The sequence below is a fragment of the Rattus norvegicus genome, chromosome 19, assembly GCF_021556685.1.
Source record: "Rattus norvegicus strain SHRSP/BbbUtx chromosome 19, alternate assembly SHRSP_T2T, whole genome shotgun sequence".
Lineage (NCBI taxonomy): Eukaryota > Metazoa > Chordata > Mammalia > Rodentia > Muridae > Rattus > Rattus norvegicus.
In genome coordinates this window covers 46001619-46023617 of record NC_141552.1, presented here as the reverse complement: position 1 = coordinate 46023617, position 21999 = coordinate 46001619, and the positions used below count along the sequence as shown (strand labels likewise).

At 41.4% G+C, this 21999-nt stretch overlaps 1 protein-coding gene across 6 annotated transcripts in view; it reads left to right on the top strand.

The window, feature by feature from the left end:
• The window catches only part of Nr3c2 (nuclear receptor subfamily 3, group C, member 2), a 344228-nt gene that overhangs the window by 175988 nt on the left and 146241 nt on the right, over nucleotides 1-21999 (top strand). For 3 of the 6 annotated variants that reach the window (NM_013131.3, NM_001395077.2, NM_001429945.1), the window contains 1 exon segment: nucleotides 2290-2429. In NM_013131.3, the coding sequence (NP_037263.2) occupies nucleotides 2290-2429 (140 nt within the window). 6 annotated transcript variants of the gene reach the window in all.

The following is a 21999-nucleotide window of genomic DNA, read 5'->3' as shown; positions in this document are numbered from 1 at the left end:
TGCATCTGCTTGTCATTGTGAGAAAGCAACTACGTTTTAATGATGATTTTACATTATATTCTAAATATTTACAGTTGCGGCTTTTCTCTGAAGTGTCCTGTGAGTCAGCCTGAACATGGATTGTGTTCTCCCAGCCAATATGTTGCAGAGTTGCTGGTGCCGAAATGGAATGTTTTGAATGTCATAAAGAAGTCAGAGGGCACTAATAAAAGCAATAAAAAGCACTTTTCTCAAGAGGGGAAATAGCTCTGGAGAACTCTGGTTCAGTCCTTGATTTAAGAAGGCATTTTCTAGAAAGGCAACCTTGCTATGGTGGACCAAGGAGCTGAATGTTTGTTCCATTAGCTGGATTTGGAGAGAAGGGTGTTCATTGAAAACTGTTTTAAGTCAAATGTATGTTAAGACTTGACCAGGCTTTAGTAAATTTAGTAAATTTAGGGACCAGGACGATGACATGAGCTTCGTGGCCACTTAGTGTGTGTGTACTTCGAGGGGTTTTTCCATGTCGGCAGTTTTCACAGAGTCACAAGTGTGAGAGCTGATGGGTAGCGTCCCTACCAGTCTACTAAGCATGCCCAGTGCACAGCCTTCTTAGGCACCGCACACTCTGCTTCAATTCCCCCCTTTCATTATTATGTGTCGTATTTGAGTAAATTTTTTCCTGACTCCCACATCCCTGCCTGCTCTCCCCAGAAGGGAGAGTTGAGCCCACAGTGTAACACCATCTTACCCTGCAGTAACACAAACACTGACAATTTGTGCCCACACTAGCTTTGGGGAAGAAACTACAGTTTTATATTTAATTCTTCACTACCTCATTGACAATAAGAGGACTTACTGACAAATACTCAGTAAAAGCATATGGTCCATGAAGGAAAGCGCGCCTCTCTACCTGCTCAGTGCACACCTACCTAAGCTGCCACTTAGCTGCTGCTCCCCATTGGAATGGAAGGCATTCTGTTTGCAGCATACTATCAACTAACCCAATCATGTATAAAGTATCTAGAGAAGGTTCCTCTTAAATGGCTTCCAAACAAATTATTGCTTAAAGGCCCCCCAAACCCTGCTGTTACATATATATTCAACACAATTCATTTTGCTTACTAATTAGAAAGGATACCATCAATATCAAACCAAAATGCCACATTTAGTATAGATTTCATATATCTATCAAGATAAAAAAATCAATAAGCCAAAGTTTAGTTTGTCTTTTATAAATTTATTATCTTTTATTTTTGAGATTATAATTATATCATTCCCCTTCCCTTTCCTCTCCCCAAATCTTCCTACTTCTTGCTTAAATTCACGGCTTCTCTGCTCACTAGTTGTTGTTACATACATACATGTATATACATATATTATTAAATATAACCTGCCCTGTCCTATAATGTTACTTTCATGCATGGTTTCAGGGATAATCATTCAATGTTGGAAAACCATTGGTGAGCTCTTCCCTGAAAAAATATTGCTCCTGCTGTCACCATTTCTTAGTTCCCTGTAGTTCTCCATATAGGTTTGAGGCCAGATGAGCTTTACCCCATCCACTTTGGGTGACTATTGCTGCTGCCCCTGTTCTGCCTATGTTTGGTCACTCATATTATTGAAACTCTATGGTCTAGTTTCTGAAATAGTCTCAAAGATAGGAATGTGTTCACATGGGATTTTTCCTTTCATCTCTCAGTTTTGAGAATTGACTTGATTGTACGCTGTTCTTTTCTTATGTGTTCATGAGTGTATGCATGCTTATATGAGTGTAGGGGTGTGTGTGTGTGTGTGTGTGTGTGTGTGTGTGTGTGTGTGTGCTCATTCATGTGGAGGTTGTCAGATGACTCTCTCTCTCTCCACACACACACACACATACACACACACACACACACACACACACACACACACACACTTATTTCCCTTGGCAGGATCTGTCACTGAGCCCAAAGCTTGCTATTTTGTATATGCTCAACTTGCTCTGGGGACCCTTTCTCTGCTGCTGAGTGCTGGAATTACAGGTAAACTCTACATTTGCGTGAGTTCTGGGGATCTGAACTCCGGACTTCCCAAATGTTCAGCAAGTGCCTTACCCACTGAGCTGCCTCCCCAGCTTCTATGACTACTATGTGATGGACTCCACTGGTCGACATGCCATTACCTTTGTTTTCCTGAGCTATTAAGCATGTGACCACTGCAGAATGAAACTCAAGGGGCCAAGACTGTCGAAGATTTGGAATGCAATTGGCCAGGGCAGGAGATGTCCTATTATAGAGACATTATTGAAATCTTGATTTCTTTCCCCAGCTCTACTTTACGAAGTGTTTCTACTGGATCCTCAAGACCTTCCAAGATCTGTTTGGTGTGTGGAGATGAGGCTTCTGGGTGTCACTATGGGGTAGTGACCTGTGGCAGCTGCAAAGTCTTCTTCAAAAGAGCCGTGGAAGGTAAATGTTCATGTGGGTGTTCCCTTTATGAATTCCTTTTGGAGTGTCACACAGTCCACATTGCATTGCTACTGGGAAATTCTTGCAAAATGTTTTTGATGTAATCTGTCAGTAATGAATAGTAATGATACCTTATCTGAAAAACTACCAGAGGGTTTTTTTCCCCATGGAATAGCATTTACTGGGAGCCATTGAAGTCATAAGCAGAACCAGTCGATCTAAAACTCTGCAGTTGTCTCTTGCTCCAGTTCAGTTTTCCATGAGATGTGGAAAAAGAATTCCATGTCAGTGTGCATTCAATTTGCATGTTCTAGAATAGCACTTTTTTCAGTAGACACACAGAATTCGTCTGGTCTCTCTTCTCAGTATTTCTCTGCAAATATATGCATCTGTGCAAATGAAAAACATTAATATAAGGATACAATCTCTGATTTAAATTATGCACTGTTCAGAATATTTCCTCAGCAACTATTCAAACTCCAGGTTCCACATCCCCATCCCCCTCCCTTTCTCACTTCCAAGTCCCTCCAAAGGTATTCATGTGAATACTATAAACGAAAAGTTTGGCTGAGTTGAACGAGGATGTGTAGGCTAGCCTTGGCGCCCATCCAGGTAAACAAGTCCTTTTCAAGTTGAGACGGTTGCTGGTGCTCTCCTCTCCCCTCACTGGTAAGCAGATAATTATCTTCAGATTAAGGCCAGATGGTTTTATTAATGTTGAAAACTGTCTGAACGTAGAACGTTCTCACTCTTGCTGGAAGAATTATTTTGTCATTGACATTTATGTCTCTAAGGAGCTCTGAGTGAAGACCCTGTAACGTCTAATTCTGAGGGAGATGTGTGCCGAGATGAATGGGTGCCTTGGGAACTTGAAAAAGCAACACCCATGACTCACCTTTTGCCAGAGACGACAGCTGTAGTCCAAATTCTGCAGTGTGAGATTACTTCCCTCCTAGGTTAACTTTGCATTATTTGATTGATACTAATTATTTTACACAGTTCTGTGGTGGAACCCAGGGCCTCGTGCATGTAGACAAGTATTCTACATCAAGCCACGCCCCAACCTGATTTACAGTCTTAATTATCCAGTAGTCCCTGAGCACAGCATAGAATTAGTAATAGGCTTTGAGTCGTTCTTTCTCAGTATATAGATTCTTGTTACAAATGACAGATAATTCATCTCAAGCTGGCTGGAGTCTGGAGGAAATTCGTTGGCCCCCATGCTGGAAAGTTCTAGCACAGACTTCATTTTGTGTAAGCCATGGTCTTGAGCCAGGCTGTTAGAACTCCCTGGGCTACTTGGCTTTCTTCTAACTCTTGCCTGCCCATTTCATGAGCTAGAGACAGGAGTACCAGGCCTCCATTTAAAGCAGGTGATTTGTCCCTGGTTGTTCTTATCAAGGTCCCCACGGAGCTGCCTCAGATTGATCATGGCTAAACTTGGTTTAGTCACAATGGGCATTGCAGGACTAGACAACCTGGGCTCCCAGGCCCAGAGTCAGAAAAGAGCACTTGCCTAAGGAAAGGCTGAGTCTGTTGCCAGATGTTGATTTCCAGAAAGTGGAAAATAACACATTTTTCAAAATCATGAAGGGATTAATCTGGTTTTCTTGCCGCAGTCACACAATAGGCTCAGTATAAGATAAATAGGTAAATTGACTTCTGGTATCTTCCTAATTATTCTTGGCACCTTTGACCTCCTCTTCCTCTGCTCGCTAATTAGTAATCTAAGCAAGTGACATCCAAAACAAAGCTTTGTGTAGAAGAGCATGGTGGAGTGGCCGTGGAGACCTCCACTCTGCCAGCTGCCATCACCCATGCCCCAGTCAGCTCCATGCAGAACCCATACCTGGGTTGTTTCCAGAATGTGCCCTTTTCTGCGGAAAAAGAAAATGTTTTAGGAATTCTTGCTTAATTTGTATTAAGTAGTCTCTGTGAAAATACACAAAGAATTATTTTTGTAACTAGGGTATAATTAAATGTGGGAAAACCCCCAAATATTGGTATCTTGATTTTGTTTATTAGGGAGTAGATCATGTAGAGAGGTAACAAAATTTGTTAAGTGTCTTTTAAGATTTTTGGTATGGTGACCTTTGTGTGTGTGTGTGTGTGTGTGTGTGTGTGTGTGTTAAGGTCTAGAGATAGTCATGCATTGCCAGGCAAATGATGTGTCACTGAGCAATACCCCTAGCCCTAAGACTTTCATTAATAAATTTTATTCCATATTAAATTTGGAATTTGGCTTTTAATATTCTAACGAGTGTGTATTTAAAATACAAATATCCAAAGCCGTCTTTGTGTTTATATGTGTGAATTTTGTATTTGTTTATTGTTTTCTTCCCGCCCTCTCTCTCTCCTCCAATCCCAAACTCTATCCAACTCTTATAATTTGTTCTTTACATTTTCATGAAAACTCCAGCCTCCCTTTTTGTTCATTCATGCCTACTCAGATATTAAAGGAGTATTTAACACATCAAGAAGAACTTGCTTTGTGCTCTTAGCATGTGTATATGTGAGTACATATAATGTAACATGTATGCATAAATATGCTTGCTTAGTTAAATGTTTGGAGGGTTTTTTTTCTGGTTCTTTGCTATCCTTAAGCCCCATCTTAGACTCCAGTAGTGGAGAATTTGAGGCAGCAGTAGTAGGTAGAGGAGTCAGAGAAGCGAGAGCCAATTAAAGCTAAGCTAAAGGGGAATCACAATACCAAAGAATGATTAGGCAGCATTACATCAGAATAGACAGCAAGTCACACCACACGCTGAGCTCCATGACAGCTTGCGAATCCCTTTTGAGACAGTAATATCCTCCTATACTCCCGATTCTCAAAGGGCATCTTGCGGTCTGGGGGGTCTGGAGAAAGTCCTCAGATGGGATTCTGTGTTGCCAATCTGTGCAGGGTCCCTGCCCTGAGCTTCTCTGGCAATGCTGATCTGGAGGCACCTTTGGGTGTCACACAGTTAAGACAACATTGATCATCACAAACAAGAGTTCCTTAGGGGCAGGACATCCTTTCTTGAGGGCCTAGCAATAGGTATTTATACCTAGTTTACAGGTATAAATAGCCACCATATGAATATTTGATAAACACAGGAATGCCCTTTGTGACACTCATCCATCAGGGTAAAATGGCTGTCCCATGTCACTAAATTCCAAATGGAACTAGCCCCAGAATTCATATCAGTATTTTAATTTCGACCTCAATCCTGCTCCAGTAGTGAAATACTGCAGCTTCCTCTTGCCCATGTGTTTTCCATGGGGATCCCTCAGTGAGCAGAGCTGATTAGGTTCCACATACTACTTTAAAACCTAATTTCTCTGCCAATACACAGTAAATGCATGTAGCGGTAAATTTAGTTTAACCACTTGATATTCCCAGCAGGTTGCACCTCACCCAAGAGCTCTGGATTCACGAATGAAAAACACACAGACCAACTAATTTTGATATGCCTTGAATAGCTCGTGGCTAGTCACTTCTAAACCTCCCTGCAGCTAGTATACACTTCCCTCCAGTATTCCTGGCTTAACACCTTCTGTTACCTTCTGGGGACACTCCCCACCCCAATAGGGCCACATTCCCTTTCCAACTACATTGTAGGATGCTTTCTCTCCTGCAGGTCTTAAATTTTATCCCTCTGTCTCCTAGTCATGGTGATTCTCCTCTTCTTCCTTTCTCCCTCAGTCCCTTGCCCAAGGAATCTAAAAGTCCTGCCTCCATCTCTCTGCCCAGCCATTGGCTGTACAGCAGTTCTTCATTACCAGTTGAAGCCAGCTGAGGGTCTGGAAGCACATGTTTGGGAGTCAAATTGAGACAAAGCATTAGAACCAATTCCCAACAGATGCACAGTGTGTTGGAGACACGGGTCTCACATATCACCAGATACAAGGTTCATTGTTAACAAAGGTCAACTAGACTGACGTTTTTATAAGCAGACCTGGTAGGGTAAATGAGATAAACTAAGACCCAATCTCTGTTTCTCTTGAAGGAAGAGACTTATAAGTCTATTTCTTAAAGCAAAAGAACCTTAACAATTCATTTCAGGTTTATGTTTATCCTTTCAAATATTAATACAAGCCAAACCTGTAGTGAGAATTTTGGTTTCTTTAAAAGCACAGAAATAGTATTGGGCTATGTTTTCATCTTAATCCAAAGTATGGGATATTGAACTGTTTCAGATTGTCCACAGGAGCTATGATTTGCCTCATGCTCTAGCAGGGGTGTGATTTTTTCTAGCTGCAGATGGTTTCTGCAAGTCTGCGACATTTGGAATTCTGGAGAGTCCTCAGAGGGTGTAGAAATGCTAGGGCCCTTAGAGGCCAGGTTGCTGCTGGTGGGTTATTGGTTGGTTGCAGTTGGCTGCAGTTTGGAAAGTACTCATACACAAAGAATAATCAAGAAGAAGAAATTATCCTGATGGGGAAGGTCAAATTTCCCCCAAGAGAACACTCCCCTAATCAGCAGGAAGCAGTCTAACGATAACAATGCCCCTTTCCCCCTCCATCCCTTTTTCTCTCCTATCTAGTGTTAGGATGTTGAAAGGGTGGGATAAGGGTGGAAGACGAAAGAATCCACAAAGTAGCCAAACCTATGAAGCTGTACCACATTCCTTTCATGTATACGTCTTTATTTATTGGTTTATTATACTAATGGGAGAGCTTTTTTAAGGAAATGTTATAGGTGATGAATGATTAATTCTCTTAGCTTCTTTCGGATTAATGAGAGAACTGCATGGGTCCAGGAGAAAGTGTGTCTCACACAATATGCTCAGGTTATCTCTGTGAGCGTTGTGTGCACTCACAAGAGATGAGGGCAAGCCAGAATGTGATAGAGCACAATGTGTGTTCTGGTTGGAGGATAGACTCAACCATTGTGCCACAAAATAGAGACCTCCAAATGAGGAGGCACAAGCCAGTCCAGAAGGCATTGAGTAATTCATATATACCCCTCCCAGCAGCTGACAATATAAAATTGAGGCAATGATAAAGCAAAGAAGTAATTTGACGTCTGCTAAATGTCTTCACTTAGTAATATAAGATCAGCCCCTAGTGTTCCCGTCATTGTGCAAGATTAATGGGGATCCTTGTCCCACTACCTCAGGCAGGAACTCCACGACTGACACACACTTTCCCAGCAAACAGTCTGAAGGTTGAATTGACCATATTCTTTGTTTGTTTATCTGAAAGTAAAAATCATGGAAGCTGATTCTTTACTGTAGTATAATTATGAACACCCGTATCTCCTAGTGTTGCTGTGATCAAATTCCTGATGATGTGGAGTTAAAGTGGGTGGGGTTATCTTTGTCTTACAGTTTGAACCAATATAGCACATCATATCTAGAAAGTCATAATGTAAGAGCTGAGATTGCTGGTCACATTGCATTCAGTAAGCAGAGAGGGGCAGGAAACTGGGTTGGGCTAAGATACTTCAAAGCACACCTCAAAGTGACCCACTCACCCCTTTTGGGGAACCAGCATTCACACTGGGGCCTCTGGGCCCATTTTAACCACAGCTTCTCACTTTAGTGGAAAATGTTGGTTGCTCTGGAAACACATTACAACCATGACATTTAGGCTACCCTAAGAGGTGAAGGAAGTCTTCTCAAAGAATTGACCCCAAACTGGCCGTAGAAAGATTAGACTTGGCAATGCTAAGAGGAGCTTAGGCAGAGAGTGCAAAGGGCATCAGAAATGATTTTGTGTTACCACTGTGTAAAGTTCAAGATGTGATGTTATGAAAATGAAGATAAAGATATGGATGGGTACCAGCTCAGGGCTACAAGAATGAGCCTGAATTCACCCTTAAGAAAACTGACGCCCTGGGTGTTTTCTCAGTATTCGTTTAGGGCCCGACTGTAATGAGGTACACTTACCAACATGGCACCTGGTGGCTACTTTCATCATTTAGGCAAGAGATGACCTAGAATAGGATTAGAGATGACAGGAGGGACAGACAACAATGGCATCTTAGACTATCATTAGCAGCTCTGACTAGAGGGGAAAAGCCAAACTCCACCATGATTTCCCCAGACTCCATTTCTGGTGGCATTTCTGAGGCAGAATACTGAGTGGGTATCTCTTGAGGATGAGAAAGGAAAGGTCATCTGTTCAGCAATCATTGACCTATTCCCTACCAACCCCAGGAACTGCATTCTGCATTTCTAGGACACGTTTGGACAAGGATCAAGGACATATAAGAAAATAGCCAATGGGTCCTTTCTTGAGGGAACTTACAGTATTGTGAGGGGTGTTATCATGACATGGAATTCATCAACTAATTTTGAATAATACCTGATGGTCTTGGTCTTCGATTCTTATAAATACTAAATATTTACTGATTATTTAATGCTCATTATGACAAGAAGTTGATTATGCTTTATCATTTTAATCCTATGATAATCCCCATACAATGAGTAGAACTGGCTATCCTTATGTCAGAAAACAGTCCACTGAGGCACATATAACCTTAACCACTTACCAGAGGTTACCCAAGTATAAAGAAGGAAGGGCCAACACTGAGCTTTGAACCCCAGATAGCCCAGGTAGCCTGACATTCTGCATTTAACATACAAGCTGTCCTTTACTCAGAGTCGCCTCAAATATCAATTATTTTTACCCATAGAAAAATCAGAGGAAGATGGGCACACTGTAGTTAAATAGTTATCGTGCTATGTTCTAAATAATTAACCCTTACCCATTCCGAGTTGAAATTATAATTTGAGTTACTGTTGCCTCAGGTAATCTCTACTCTTTCTTAAAGAATGAACTTCATATTTAAAAAAAGAAGTCAGTCATCATTACCATCTTGAAGTACCTCTGAGTAACTCTGAAACATCTTGATATTAATCTGGTCTTATTTGAAATTTTTATGTTTCTATATTTCATTTCCTATGTGTGCTAGATATGATATGTAGCCTGTGAGGAGGCTTAGGAAGCATTGGGCAAAGGTCTCCTTCAAGTGAAACTCCCTCGTTAGCTGTTAGATGTCTGTTTTATGCGCACTAGCTCCTGACCACACCTGAGTCAAGAGCCAAGCCTCCTCTCTTGACATGCACTCAAGGTATAATAACATCATGCAATCAGCACAATTTAATAATCTTGAAAATAATTAAATCCTGAAAATGAGAATTGCTGAATTTCCTGAAAGCCAATGCCAGACAGATGCCTGGAAGAATGGGAGGCAGTGGGGGGATGGGTTGGGGTTGATGAGTCAGTGAACTTGGAGGGCGAAGATGGAGGTGGGAACCTGGAAATGCCTCTCAGAACACCCTCTAAAGCTCCCCCAGCTCCATGAAAGTCCACGTCACTAAAGTAGGCCCATATCCAAGAAGCAGAGGAGCAGATTAAAGAAAGGATTGTTGGGGGCTGGGCTGGTACCACTCATATTCATATGCTAAATTCTGTACCCTGAGATCTGGTTGGCCCAAGAGCAGTTTCCCACATGCACCAGCCTTTGTTATACACACTTTACTACCCAATTTTAAACTATTGGTTAAATAAAATGTGCAGCAGGCAGTTACTGAGAAGAATAGAGAGAGGTGGGATTTGAATTAACAGGCTGAAGGTCAAAGGTAGGGACCACGAGTAGGAGAGGAGAGAGGAAGAGAAGGAACTCAGGAGGAGAAAACAAGAGAATAGGAGGGTTCTACTAGTGATGATGTCCCAGTGAAATACCTCCCCAGAACACCAGACTTTTAGAGCAGAAGTAACCCAGGGAGATTCAAACAGCAAGTATTTAGGAAGCACAGTTGGGGAAGTAACCAGTCTAGGTTAGGGTACTTGCTTGCATGAAGCCCAATAAATAAATTATAATTGAGTTTCATTCATTGGGGATAAGCATGATCCATGTTATTTTACGAAGTCCCTAAGACACAAGCCTGAATACTGGAATGAGAAATCTCACAGCCTTTCTCTTGAACACAGCAACTTGGTACGAAGTTACTTAGAGTAGGGGAAAATCCAACATAATGGCTTTGCTGGGTGTTGTTCCTATGTGAGTGAGCTCTAGTGGCGAATGCTGCCTAGAGGAGGAGGAGACAATGGGGGAAGGGATCATGGATAATGTGAAATAAGAAGGGCCTTCCTGTAGATGGAATTGGCCCAGCTGAGTGGGCAGCCTAACTCAGGCATGAGAAGGAAAAATTGGCAGGAGTTAATGCTGTGTAGTCCTAGAGAATGATGACCATTTTTGACAGAGACTTGGAGAAGCTACCAGTTAAGCATCAAGCAGAGGAGCAGAGTTTAGAACTATCAAGACTATAGAAAATTCACTCTGCAAAAGAGATGAAGCTGTCCAGAAAGAAAAAGCAAAAGGGAGGAGGAGGAAGAGGAGGAGGAGAAGGAGGAGGGGGAAGAAGAAGGAGGAGGAGGAGGGGGGGGAGAGGGAAGAAGAAGAAGGAGGAGGAGGAGGAGGAGGGGGAGGAGGAGGAGGAGGAGGAGGAGGAATTATTCTTTTCTTCCTGATTTTTCTTGAGAGTTTAAAAAAATAAACAGCATGGTTAGTTAGTAGGTAGTTGGCAGCCAACTACCTAATAACAGCTTGAATAACAGAAAATCAGTAGCCACCACGACTGCCTAGAAAAGAGGATAGGAAGTTATGAGGAGAATGCAAAAGTCTATTAACGGTATTGGGCCCTCAGCATGAGCAAGGCAGGCCAGCTAGGATAGTGATGTTGGGGTTGGGGGCTACTGCTGCTCTTTTTTTTTTTTTTGGTTCTTTTTTTCGGAGCTGGGGACCGAACCCAGGGCCTTGCGCTTCCTAGGTAAGCGCTCTACCACTGAGCTAAATCCCCAGCCCCTGCTGCTCTTATTCCTAATATCACCACTTCTAAATGATAACTTTAGTATGCCCAAGGGAGCTACAATATGATGCTATATATGATTGGAAAAAACGGTAGAAAATAAGAAAAAAAGATATCAATCATTCAAGTACCCCAAATTTTTAGTCTCATAGAAATACACAGATGACATGTATACTAAATCGTTCTTTTCTATCACTCCTTTGTTTATCCAATGACCTTCCTGACTCCTTTGCCAGGAAAGAGAAGGCTGTTCAAGAGAAAAACAAAGTCATTAGGAATACATTTTCTAAGAGTGTGCCCTTAGCTGATGCAGTTTCTCTGAAGCAGGAGCAGAAGGCAAGGCTTGTCTTCCCAAAAGAAGACGTCAAAGCCACTGAAGGTTATAATAAAAATAGCCAGAGGTGTGTCCACAATCCTCTTCCCTCTCTTCTTTCCATGTTTCCAGTACCATAGAACAAATCCTCGTCACAAGCAAGAACAGGCCAACAAAAAGCAGTGAAGCTCACAGCTGCCACTAAGTGATGTACAAGGTTCTATTTGTCCTAGAATGATCTTGTTTGGAACCCTTTAATAAATGGAATTTATAGACTATAACACTACACTACAAAAACCCCACCGTTGAGAACATGTTATGTCATCGATGACAGCAAACTCAAACGTCTCAGATCACAGAGAACATTTCACTTAGCAAAAGACAGGCATCTTCCCCCAGATCTGAGAACCCATCTCGGACCTCTAAGAAGTCTTGAATGGTTTCAGTGTTTAACTTCCTAAAGCACTGACATTCGACAGTGCAGCACATTTCTAATACAAATGTTTTGTTTACTTTTATAACAGTAAAATCAGAAAATACTGCAAAAAATAAAGCCCTAAAAGAATATAATCAGAGAATGTCATACTACGGTGTCAGAAACACTGAAGAGTCAGAGCAGGGTGTAGATACTGAAACTTTGAGAAATTTGATATAAACTTGTCATTTTATTCATTTGTCTCAGTGGAACCAAAACCATAGAGTTTGAAGAAAGGGAGGGGACTAACATGTCTTTCTTCCTCTTGTGTTTTGTTTTACTTTGTTTTTATTTGGGGGGAGGCATCAGAGGCTCACTATATAGCCTCTTCTTCCAAGTGCTAGGAAGACAGGCACGTACGTCCACCTCTGCTTTCTCTCTCGTCTCAATGCCTCATTTTGCAGAAGAACTAGAACTTGAGTTTACAGACTCAAGCGCTCATGTAGCAAGCACTTACAAATACTGTAGGGAAAAGTATATAGATTTTACTCAGCCACTTGAATCCCAGCTATGATCTACCCTCCCACCCCCCACTAAGCCACAGTATAATAAAGGATTCCACAGAATAGATTCCACTGGTGTTTTTATGGAGAGGCACACAGAACGGCACTCCCCACTCTGAGGCTGAGCAAATAATTGACCGTCTGCTTCCTCTTCTATAAACAAAAGGAAGTAAATCTTAAAAGCATCTGCCCTGCCTGTCTCAGACTGAGGAAGATAAAAAATGGGTACACATACGTTTAAGTTGCTTGAGAAACAATAAAAGATCACTGTATAAACCTTCCTATTAAAAATCCTTTCCCATTCTTCAGAGCTTGATCGCCAGTTATCAATAAAACAGGAAATATTTATACAAGAGCTAATCTATGTACATGTTAAATATTTGTCTTGAAGGAGTAAAAATTATAGAGGAGCAAAGACAATTTTCTATTCTTTCTAGATCATAATTTTAATTTCCTATTTACCTTTAATTAACTTTATAAAATACACTAAATTCTACCATTCCACTCTGATTGAACAACTTAGTTAGAAAAATCAGTACAGAATTAGTCTAGGTTGAGTGTTTTATTTCATGTGTTTCTGTGTATGTGTGTGTGTGTGTTTGTGTGTGTGTGTGTGTGTGTGTGTGTGTGTAGGATGTGTGTGTGCACAGGATGTGTGGAGTGTATGTAATATTGTGTGTGTGTGGAATGTGTGTATGTGTGGCATGTGTGGCATGTGTGTATGTGTGTATAGGATGTATGCTTGAGTGTAGGATGTATGTATGTGTAGGATGTATGGGTGTAGGATGTATGTATGTCTGTGCATGTAGGATGTATGTATGTTTATGGGATGTATATATGAGTGTTTGTGGAATGTGTGTGTATATGTGGGATGTGTGTGCATGTGTGTATAGGATATATGTATGTATAGGACATATATATGTGTGCATGTAGGATGTATGAGTGTGTGTACAGGATTATGTGTGTATGTATAGGATGCATGTTTGGGGGTATATTGTGTGGGGGGATGTGTGTGTATGTGTGTAAGATGTATTGCGTATGTATAGGATATATATGTATGTATGTGTGTGAGCGAGGATATGTATGTGCTGACACAGGCATGAAAGCCAAGAGGACAATCTCAGATGTCTGTCCTCATTCCTCAGCGTGTCTCACCTATAGTACTGAGATGGCAGGCCTGTGCTGCCGCACATGGCTTTCCCTTGGATTCTAGGATTTGAACTAAGGTATTCACCACGCACACCACACATTTCACCCACCGTGCCATCTCTCCCACATCTAGACTTTTCTTAATGTGGCCATAACATAGCATTCTCCAGTAAAGAGACTTGACAATTTGAAACTGCTGTTACTGTGTGAACTGGAAATGAGATAGGGTGGAAGGTAGTAATAGGGTGTTATAGAAATTCTAATTAAAAATCTCAAAACAACAATTCCAAGAGAGAAAACATGAAAATTTATAAAAAATACCACTAATAAGTAATAGAAAAAAATCCTTCCAATAACCTTCTCTTTCTGTTTTTTAAATTAAATGTCCTTGTGACACATTTGATTAGGTTTTACTTAAGGAGTTTCATTTATGTAATTAACACTTAATGATACTTAAAATTCAATATATTTATGTTGCACCTTGGAAATATTGAGATAACTGACATCTGTCTAATTTCACCATAATCTCAGAGAACTGAGCTGTAGTCAGAACTAAGGGAGATCAGAACTCACTCGGACACAAAAAGTTAGGATTAGACAGGGGAAATCAAGGCAGCACGGGTGCTGAGAGGACCAAGAAAGGCAGAGAAGCCACAGGGCTGGAGCCACGTGAAACAGAGCAGTTCCAGGAGATGGGAGATGTGCACCACACTGCCTACAGCGGCGCAGAGAATCAGGGCGTAGACCTTCAGCCAGCCCTTCTGACTTCTTGTGCTTCCCATTGGCTAAAAGGCATAAAGACCTCCTGTAAGCACTTGTTTGCCTTCTCAGGGGTCGGCATACTTCTTAATCGGCATACTTTTTACTTACTGCATAATTTGTTTTTTGAGACAGAGTTACCCTATGCAGCATTGGCTGTTCTAGACCTCTGTCTGTAGATGATGCTGGCCTCAAAGCCTGCCTCTGCATACTGAGTGCTAAGATTAAAGGTGGGTACCACCACAGCCAGCAATCGTCAGCTATATTTTGAGAAATATTTATGAAGCAGTAGGACTACTGCAGAAATCAAATGGAACCCTGAGATATTTATTTTCTTTTTTAAAAAAATTATTTTTTTACTTTTTTTTACAATAAAATTTGTCACTATGAAGTTCATCAAAGAGAATGCTGGCATATTCAGACACCGGTATTTATTTTCTTTCTTGGGCTGACCTGTGATTCCTGGTAGAGACCCACAAGGAAGAGAAGCAAATCTAGAAAGTCATTTTAGGGGGAAAATTAACCTCTATTGAGCTTTGAAAACATAAAACAATTCAAAGAATTATTGCATTTTAAAAATTATTTGACAAAAAGGGAGTCAACTGTGATGGCTCTCATGAACAGGCACCCATCAAAGGACCACAGATAATGTGTCTTCACTTATGCAGAACACCAAGGTGAGCTTCCTGTCCTGTCTATACCAAGAGACAGTATGTAAGTACTGACAGGCTGTCCATAAGACATATATATATACGACGGTATAAGTACTGACAGGCTGTCTCTACTTTCGTATTATCTAATATGCTTGAAATTATACTTTAAGGAGGAAAAGTAATAACAAAGAATGTTGGTCAACATTAATAAACGCCTGCCTTTAAAAGAACTTCAGGGGGCTGAAGAGATGGCTCAGCGGTGAAGAGCACTGACTGCTCTACCAGAAGTCCTGAATTCAATTCCCAGCAACCACATGGTGGCTCACAACCATCTGTAATGGGATCTGAAGCCTTTTTCTGGCATGCAGGTGTACATACAGAGAGGGCACTCATCTATATAAAATAAGTAAATAAAACTTTAAAAGAGGTTCAATTAAAAAAATATCATTTAAAACCGGTTAGGTTACTCCTTCAAACAATTTTCCCTTTAAATTTCTTTAACTTAAACAGACTTTTAACATAGCTAATTTCTTTGAATATCTCTAGTTGCTATGGATGATGCGACCTCAGGTATCATGCTTGCCTAAACTCACAAAACACATGCTTTTAATCCTTGACTCTTAAATTATTTTTTAAAAATACTTGTTTATTTGGGTGAATTAGTCTTCATGCGTGCATACATGCGTGCATACATGTGTGCGTACATGCCTGTGTGCGTACGTGCATGCCTGCGAGCCCACGTGCACGTCCAGCATAGGTTCTCGCCTTCCTCTTTGTTCATGCAGCTCGTTTCTAGTTTTTGCCAGCACACTGAGTATTCCAGGCTAGCTGGCCCATGAGCTTCAGGGCAATTCTCCTGCCTCTGTCTGGCATCTCACTGTAGGAGTGCTGGGGTTGTAGATGTATAACACGGAATCTGGCTTCTTATGTGGGTTTGTGTGCTACAGGATCCAACCTGCGACATCATGTCTGAGCTACCTCTCCAACACCTCTTTAATAAATTTGCAGTTATTAAACTACATTTAAGATTTTAAACTAAAACATTAGTAATTGTCTTTAGTAATAGTAAGCTTACGAGTACTCATTCCATCAGTAGTGACATTTAGGACAGTGTTCTTCCACGTGTTTATGTGATCTGGACTTCCCTGTGTCCTTGAGAAGAGTGAAGATGTCCTGCAGAGAGGTGTTCTCCAGGTGTGTTCTATAGAACATGGCCTCCTAAAGTGCACTTCGCTTAGTGTAGGCACACAGGATGCTTCTCCTTGCTTTCATAGCATCTGATGAGGAGGCATCAACTCTATTCTTTCGAGAATATATTACACATAGTCACTCGTCACTGAGTGAATAGCTATTTAAAAAATCCAAGGGGAAAATCCAAGGTCTATGCAATAATTTGCCCTGTGTTACTCAAGCTATACAATGAATACTCTCTAATACGCATAAGATCTGTTAAGATCACATAATAAAATAATCCTCTTATATGTTAAAATAGACAATTGTATTTTCTCTTACAAAAATTTCCTTTTAAAACTCTATTTCTAGACTTAGTCTGGTAAAGCTTAATGTTTGACAACTGCATTTACTTCATTTTAGTTGTAACTGAGACTAATGATAGTGTCTCATCTCCCTTTTAAATTTACCCCACTGTAATCAGAATCATAACCTCAGGAGGCCATGCTGAAATTCTGGTGTCATCATTCATAGTATTCATCATAGTTAATAATTATTAAATACAGCCAGGAGCCAAGCTTGAAGTGGACATTGTGCCCCTCCCCCTGCCACCTGTGCACTTTTGGTAAGGGTTAGATGGTATTCTAATGTTTTATTCACAGGAAATTTCACGTGTGCATACAATGCGTGTTGATGAAGTCAAGCCCCCCCATCCCATCCCCTCCAGTAGTTTTTAACGAGTACATCGACTAGAATAATGAACAATTTCTCCCTCTGTTTATAGTGAAGGATATAGCTGGGGCTATAAGCGGCTCTTTTTGCATATAATTCCTTCTTACTTTATGTCATTATGGGATACATGACTGATTCATGTATCACACACATAAATGTATACATTACATCCTGGGCATAGTACCAGACATCTTCTTTTTTTTTTTTTTTTTTTGGTTCTTTTTTTTTTTTTTTCGGAGCTGGGGACCGAACCCAGGGCCTTGCGCTTCCTAGGTAAGCGCTCTACCACTGAGCTAAATCCCCAGCCCCCCAGACATCTTCTTGATTGCTAACCATAAAGGTAATAAATACTTGGTTCTCATGGTGTTTGGGAGCTTGGAGATCATGCATGTTAAGTACCTGAGTAAATAATCAGTTGTCAGTACTGTGACTCTCTGTCAAACTGGACCTAGATCATGCTATGCAAACCTTTCTACATGGTTATACAGTGGGATGGTCTATAAATATATGTTATGGAAATATTGTTTTGTATCTTAGATTCTAACTCCACCTAGCCATGCCCCATGTACACTAAATATAAAAGGTAGATTTGAAACCAGTAATGGGTAGATCTCAACCCTGGTTAGAAGAAAGAATGAAAGAGGATTGTAGACCTAGAGCCAGCAGCTTTTCTCGTTGCTCAAATAGCCCTCTTTTTTATCAAATGCAGTGATGGATGACATTAAAAGCTGTAATACTAGTTTGTAGATGAGATTTACCACATGATATTAGGTCTGGGCACAGTTCAAAAAGACCTACACTGTTATTTTTCTAAAGGAGTAATTCAAATTCAAACTTGAAACAACATTTTACCAAAATTTTGCTAATGGGGATCTGAAATGAAAGTAATTTTAATTTTTTTCAAGAGAAAAATGCAATCATTGATTTTGAAAATGAGGCAGGCTAAGGAGACTGCTCAATCAGTGGAAGATTTGTAATTCAAGCATAAAGATCAGAATTGATTCCCACATTAAAGAACTGGTTCAAGTTGGTGACACTCACTGACAATACTGGGTGTAGGGCAGAAACTAGGCAATCCTTGGGCCTTGCTGGCCAAAATGTCTATCCAAATCAGTGAGTTCCACATACAAGGAGCGATTCTGACTCAAAGATTGAGATCGAAGAACACCTGGTGATGACCTCACATGCTAAGGCACATGCACGGAGAGGAAACAAACACATGTGTTTAGTGCTGCTTAGCTTGAATTCAACCTAATGGAACCTAGAATCACCTGGGAAGAGGATCATACTGAGAGTTAACTAGATTATGTTGGCCTGTGGGCATGTCTGTGAAAGACTGTCTTCACTGTTAATTTATGTGTGAAGACATGCACAAGGTGGGCAGTACCTTTGCATGGCCTGAATCTTAGCCTCAAGAACAGAGAAAACTAGCTGAGTGACAAGGAAGCAGGCAAGAGTGTGCTGACTCTCTCTTGGCTCTTGACTATGGGTACCAAAAAGCTAACTGCTAATGTTCCCACCTTGGCTCCCCTGAGATGGTGGACTGCGGCTGGAACTGTAAACTGAGCAAGCCCTGTGTTTGTCACAACAGAAAGGTGACTGAAATCAATAGGGGTCTGGCTCTTCCAACAGTTCTGATGACCTGACACAGTAATGCTACCTCTCCCAGACCAGTCTTCAGTGGCTAGACTTCCCTGCACTTCTGGTTTTCTACTTCTTCCCTTGGGGTGTCCACGCCCTGAAGTACACAAGATGGCAAAGAATAAAGTGAAGTCTGGAAAGGCGGGCCAGCAGGATCCCAGTCCTGCGGTGAATGTGGAGGATGGGGGATAGGGGAGGTGTGGGGGTGTCAGGGGTGTGGGACGAGGGAGGTGGTGGTTAGGAGTTTCAGAGGTGGAGGAGGTAAAGGGGGTGGGAGGTCTCCTGCGAAGATTTCAGTGTTTAGAAAACATTTCATGCCCATACACTTTATCTGGGGTAAACCAAGGGCTGTATACATGAACCCTGGCACGTGGGAAGGGGTTCTTCTTAGGGTGAACTTCAATTGGCTGAGGATTCAAGTACTGGGAATACCTCATTTGCATGGAAAAGCATTCCAGGAAATTGAACCTGGAACTTTGTGGAGGGTTATGGGACATAGATCAGGTAGAGAAGAGGAAGCCCTGCTGAGAAAAGGGAGTGCTCCATTTTGCACCCGCCCAGGAAAGGTGTCCAGACATGGTAGACCTTAGTAACAAGGTGCCACAGCAGCCTGTCTGGCACGGGTGTGAGGTCATGAGCTCATGCTTGGGAAGAAACATGCCATGACCCGTTACATGTAGTTCTCTACATTCATTCATGACACCGGATTCTGAACGTGAATTTGGACTGCCCATGTACACAGGCAAATGACTTGGGTGAGGCTCCACAGCTGACAGTGACAGAGCTGAGGCTCAACCTGAAGCTGGCCTGAAAGTCATTGCTAAAAGCTAACGAAGAGACACAAACCTGAGCATGTTTGAGAACAGTGGGAGGAGACCTTGCCCTTTGGTTACAGATTTTGAATGGTAGCTCATCTACATTGTGCAAACACGTTTTAAAGCTTCTTTCTTTTATAACTTTTTAAGTATGTATGTCCGTGTGTGAGAGACAGAGGAGGATGCAGGGAGGGAGGGAGGAAGAGGAAGGGGACGGGGGAGAGGGGGGAGGAGAGCAAGAGAGCAAGAGAAAGCACTAACGAACTAGCGCAAGAGCGAGGGAGAGAGAGAGAGGGAGAGAGAGAGGGAGAGAGAGAGGGAGAGAGAGGGAGAGAGAGAGGAGAGACTGCATGTGAATGCAGGTATTTGTGGAGGCTGGAAGAGTGTATAGAATCCCCTGGAGCTGGAGTTACAGTGATTGTGAGTTGTGGGACCTGGATGATTGAAACTGAACTTTATTCTCTGTAAGAGAATTGCCCACTTTTAACCACTAATCTATCTCTCCTGCCCACAATCACATTTCAAAGGGAAAACAAAGCTCCTGGTGGTTTTTTCTAGGAAAAAAACTAGAATGTATCCCTCCCTGCCTCATCTTCAGAGTCATTGAGAACTTGTAACATTTTCTGACTTTAGAAAAACCGTTGGAAAATTCCATTGTGTGAAGATTCATGACTTAACAATTAGCTCTTTTGCATCCTGTATGTATCCTTTCAATCCTGACAATTCCTTGACTTTACTTTATAGTAGAGGTACAGTGGACCTTTCCCACAGAAAGCTGACAGCCTAGTAAACCTTCACAGAGGTTGTGTGTGTGTATCTCTGTGTTGTGTGTGTGTGTTTGTGCGTTGTGTGTGTGTTTGTGTGTGTGTGTCTGTGTGTGTCTGTCTGTGTATGCGAGTAAACACACACATACTACTCTTTTATACTTATTATACTTTATGAATTTCATGCTAAGATTTCTGGAGAACAAGTGAGAGTTTCACATCTCCCAGTGGCAGGACCCACCCCACACAGCTATCTAAGATAGCTGTGTCTTCCTAAGAAACCTATGTGTTCTGACTTCTTTAGAGTGTAAGGCGGAGGAAATATCTGGTAAAGCGTTCATTCTCTACCCTGTGTGTATCACACAGAATGGCAGGTAATAGTCAGAGATGGCTTCAGGATCCTTGAAATGTAGCTAATCCTGAGATACAATTTAAGCATGAAATGCACACTATATTTTAGAGTTTTATATGAATAGGTGGAAAATATCTTTAATCTCCTTTATACCAAACACATGACAAATGAATGTTTGGCTACATTAAGTATAAGCTACCACTGACATTAAATTTGCCTGCTTCCTTTCACTTTGCAATATGGCAGTACATTTGAACTGTTTGCCTCACCAACCACCCGTGCTTTTCTTTCTGGCCACACCAGGCTCATCCGAACAGTCCTGGAGCAAGGGGACAGCAATAGGCCTATGTGTGACTTCCGCTCTGCAGCCTGTAATGTTTGATTGTGGAGTGGGAAAAATTGAAAATTTGTCTATAAGAATTTTGAAAGTGTTCCATACTTTGAAATGATGGGACTCTCTCACAGCACATTTGCACATGGCATTTTCTTCATCTTACCAATATACAAAAAAAAAAGGTCCACAACAACAAACAAACAGAAACATGAAAACTTCCAAGAGGGCAGGAGAGATAGCTCAATGGTTAAGACCATTGGAAGGTTTCCAGAGGATCCAGGTTGGATTCCCAGCACTTACCTGGTAACTCACAACCATTGTTGTGCCCTCTAACCTCCATGGGCACTGCCCTCATGTGCACACACCCACACAGAAGCCCACACCACAAATACAGAGGCTTAAAATTAATTGGGCTGGAGAGGTGGCTCAATGGTTAAGAGCACTGACCACTCTTTCAGAGGTCCTGAGTTCAGTTTCCAGCAACCAGATGGTGTCACACAATCATCTGTAATGGGATCCGATGCTCTCTTCTAGTGTGTCTGAAGACAGCTACAGTGTATTCACATACATAAAAATAATAATAAGTGAAATGAAATCTTTATGAAACATATTTTGGAAACTGCAAGCCTCTGCAGCTTCTGGACTGACCGCTTAGCAAAGCTTGTGAACACCCTTGCAGGCCTCAGGAGACAAGGTAGCAGCCTGGGGCTGGCCTCTGAATCTCTGTGAGACAGAGGCTCTCCATCTATTAGGAACCCAGAGAGTACAGAGGGGCTCCTACCATTACCTGTTTAAGTGTGATTAGTCTCAGCTAGCCTACACCAGAGGCAGACTGAGATGCCCCAGGCAGCAGGAAGGTTCCTAAGAGTGGGAAGCAGTCAAAAGGTTAAGAGAACCCAGTGATCAAACTTATCCTGCCAATCTGAACCCCTAGGCTGAATTGAAAGGCCCATTTTATATGTGTATAATATATATGCTTTTATTTATTCTATTTTCAGATCTGGTTGTTGAAGTTTATTATAGAGAATTTGGAAAGCACACAAAGTCAGTAAATGAATTCTCATTCACCTATTTATATATTTTATAATACATATTATTATAAATTTTAC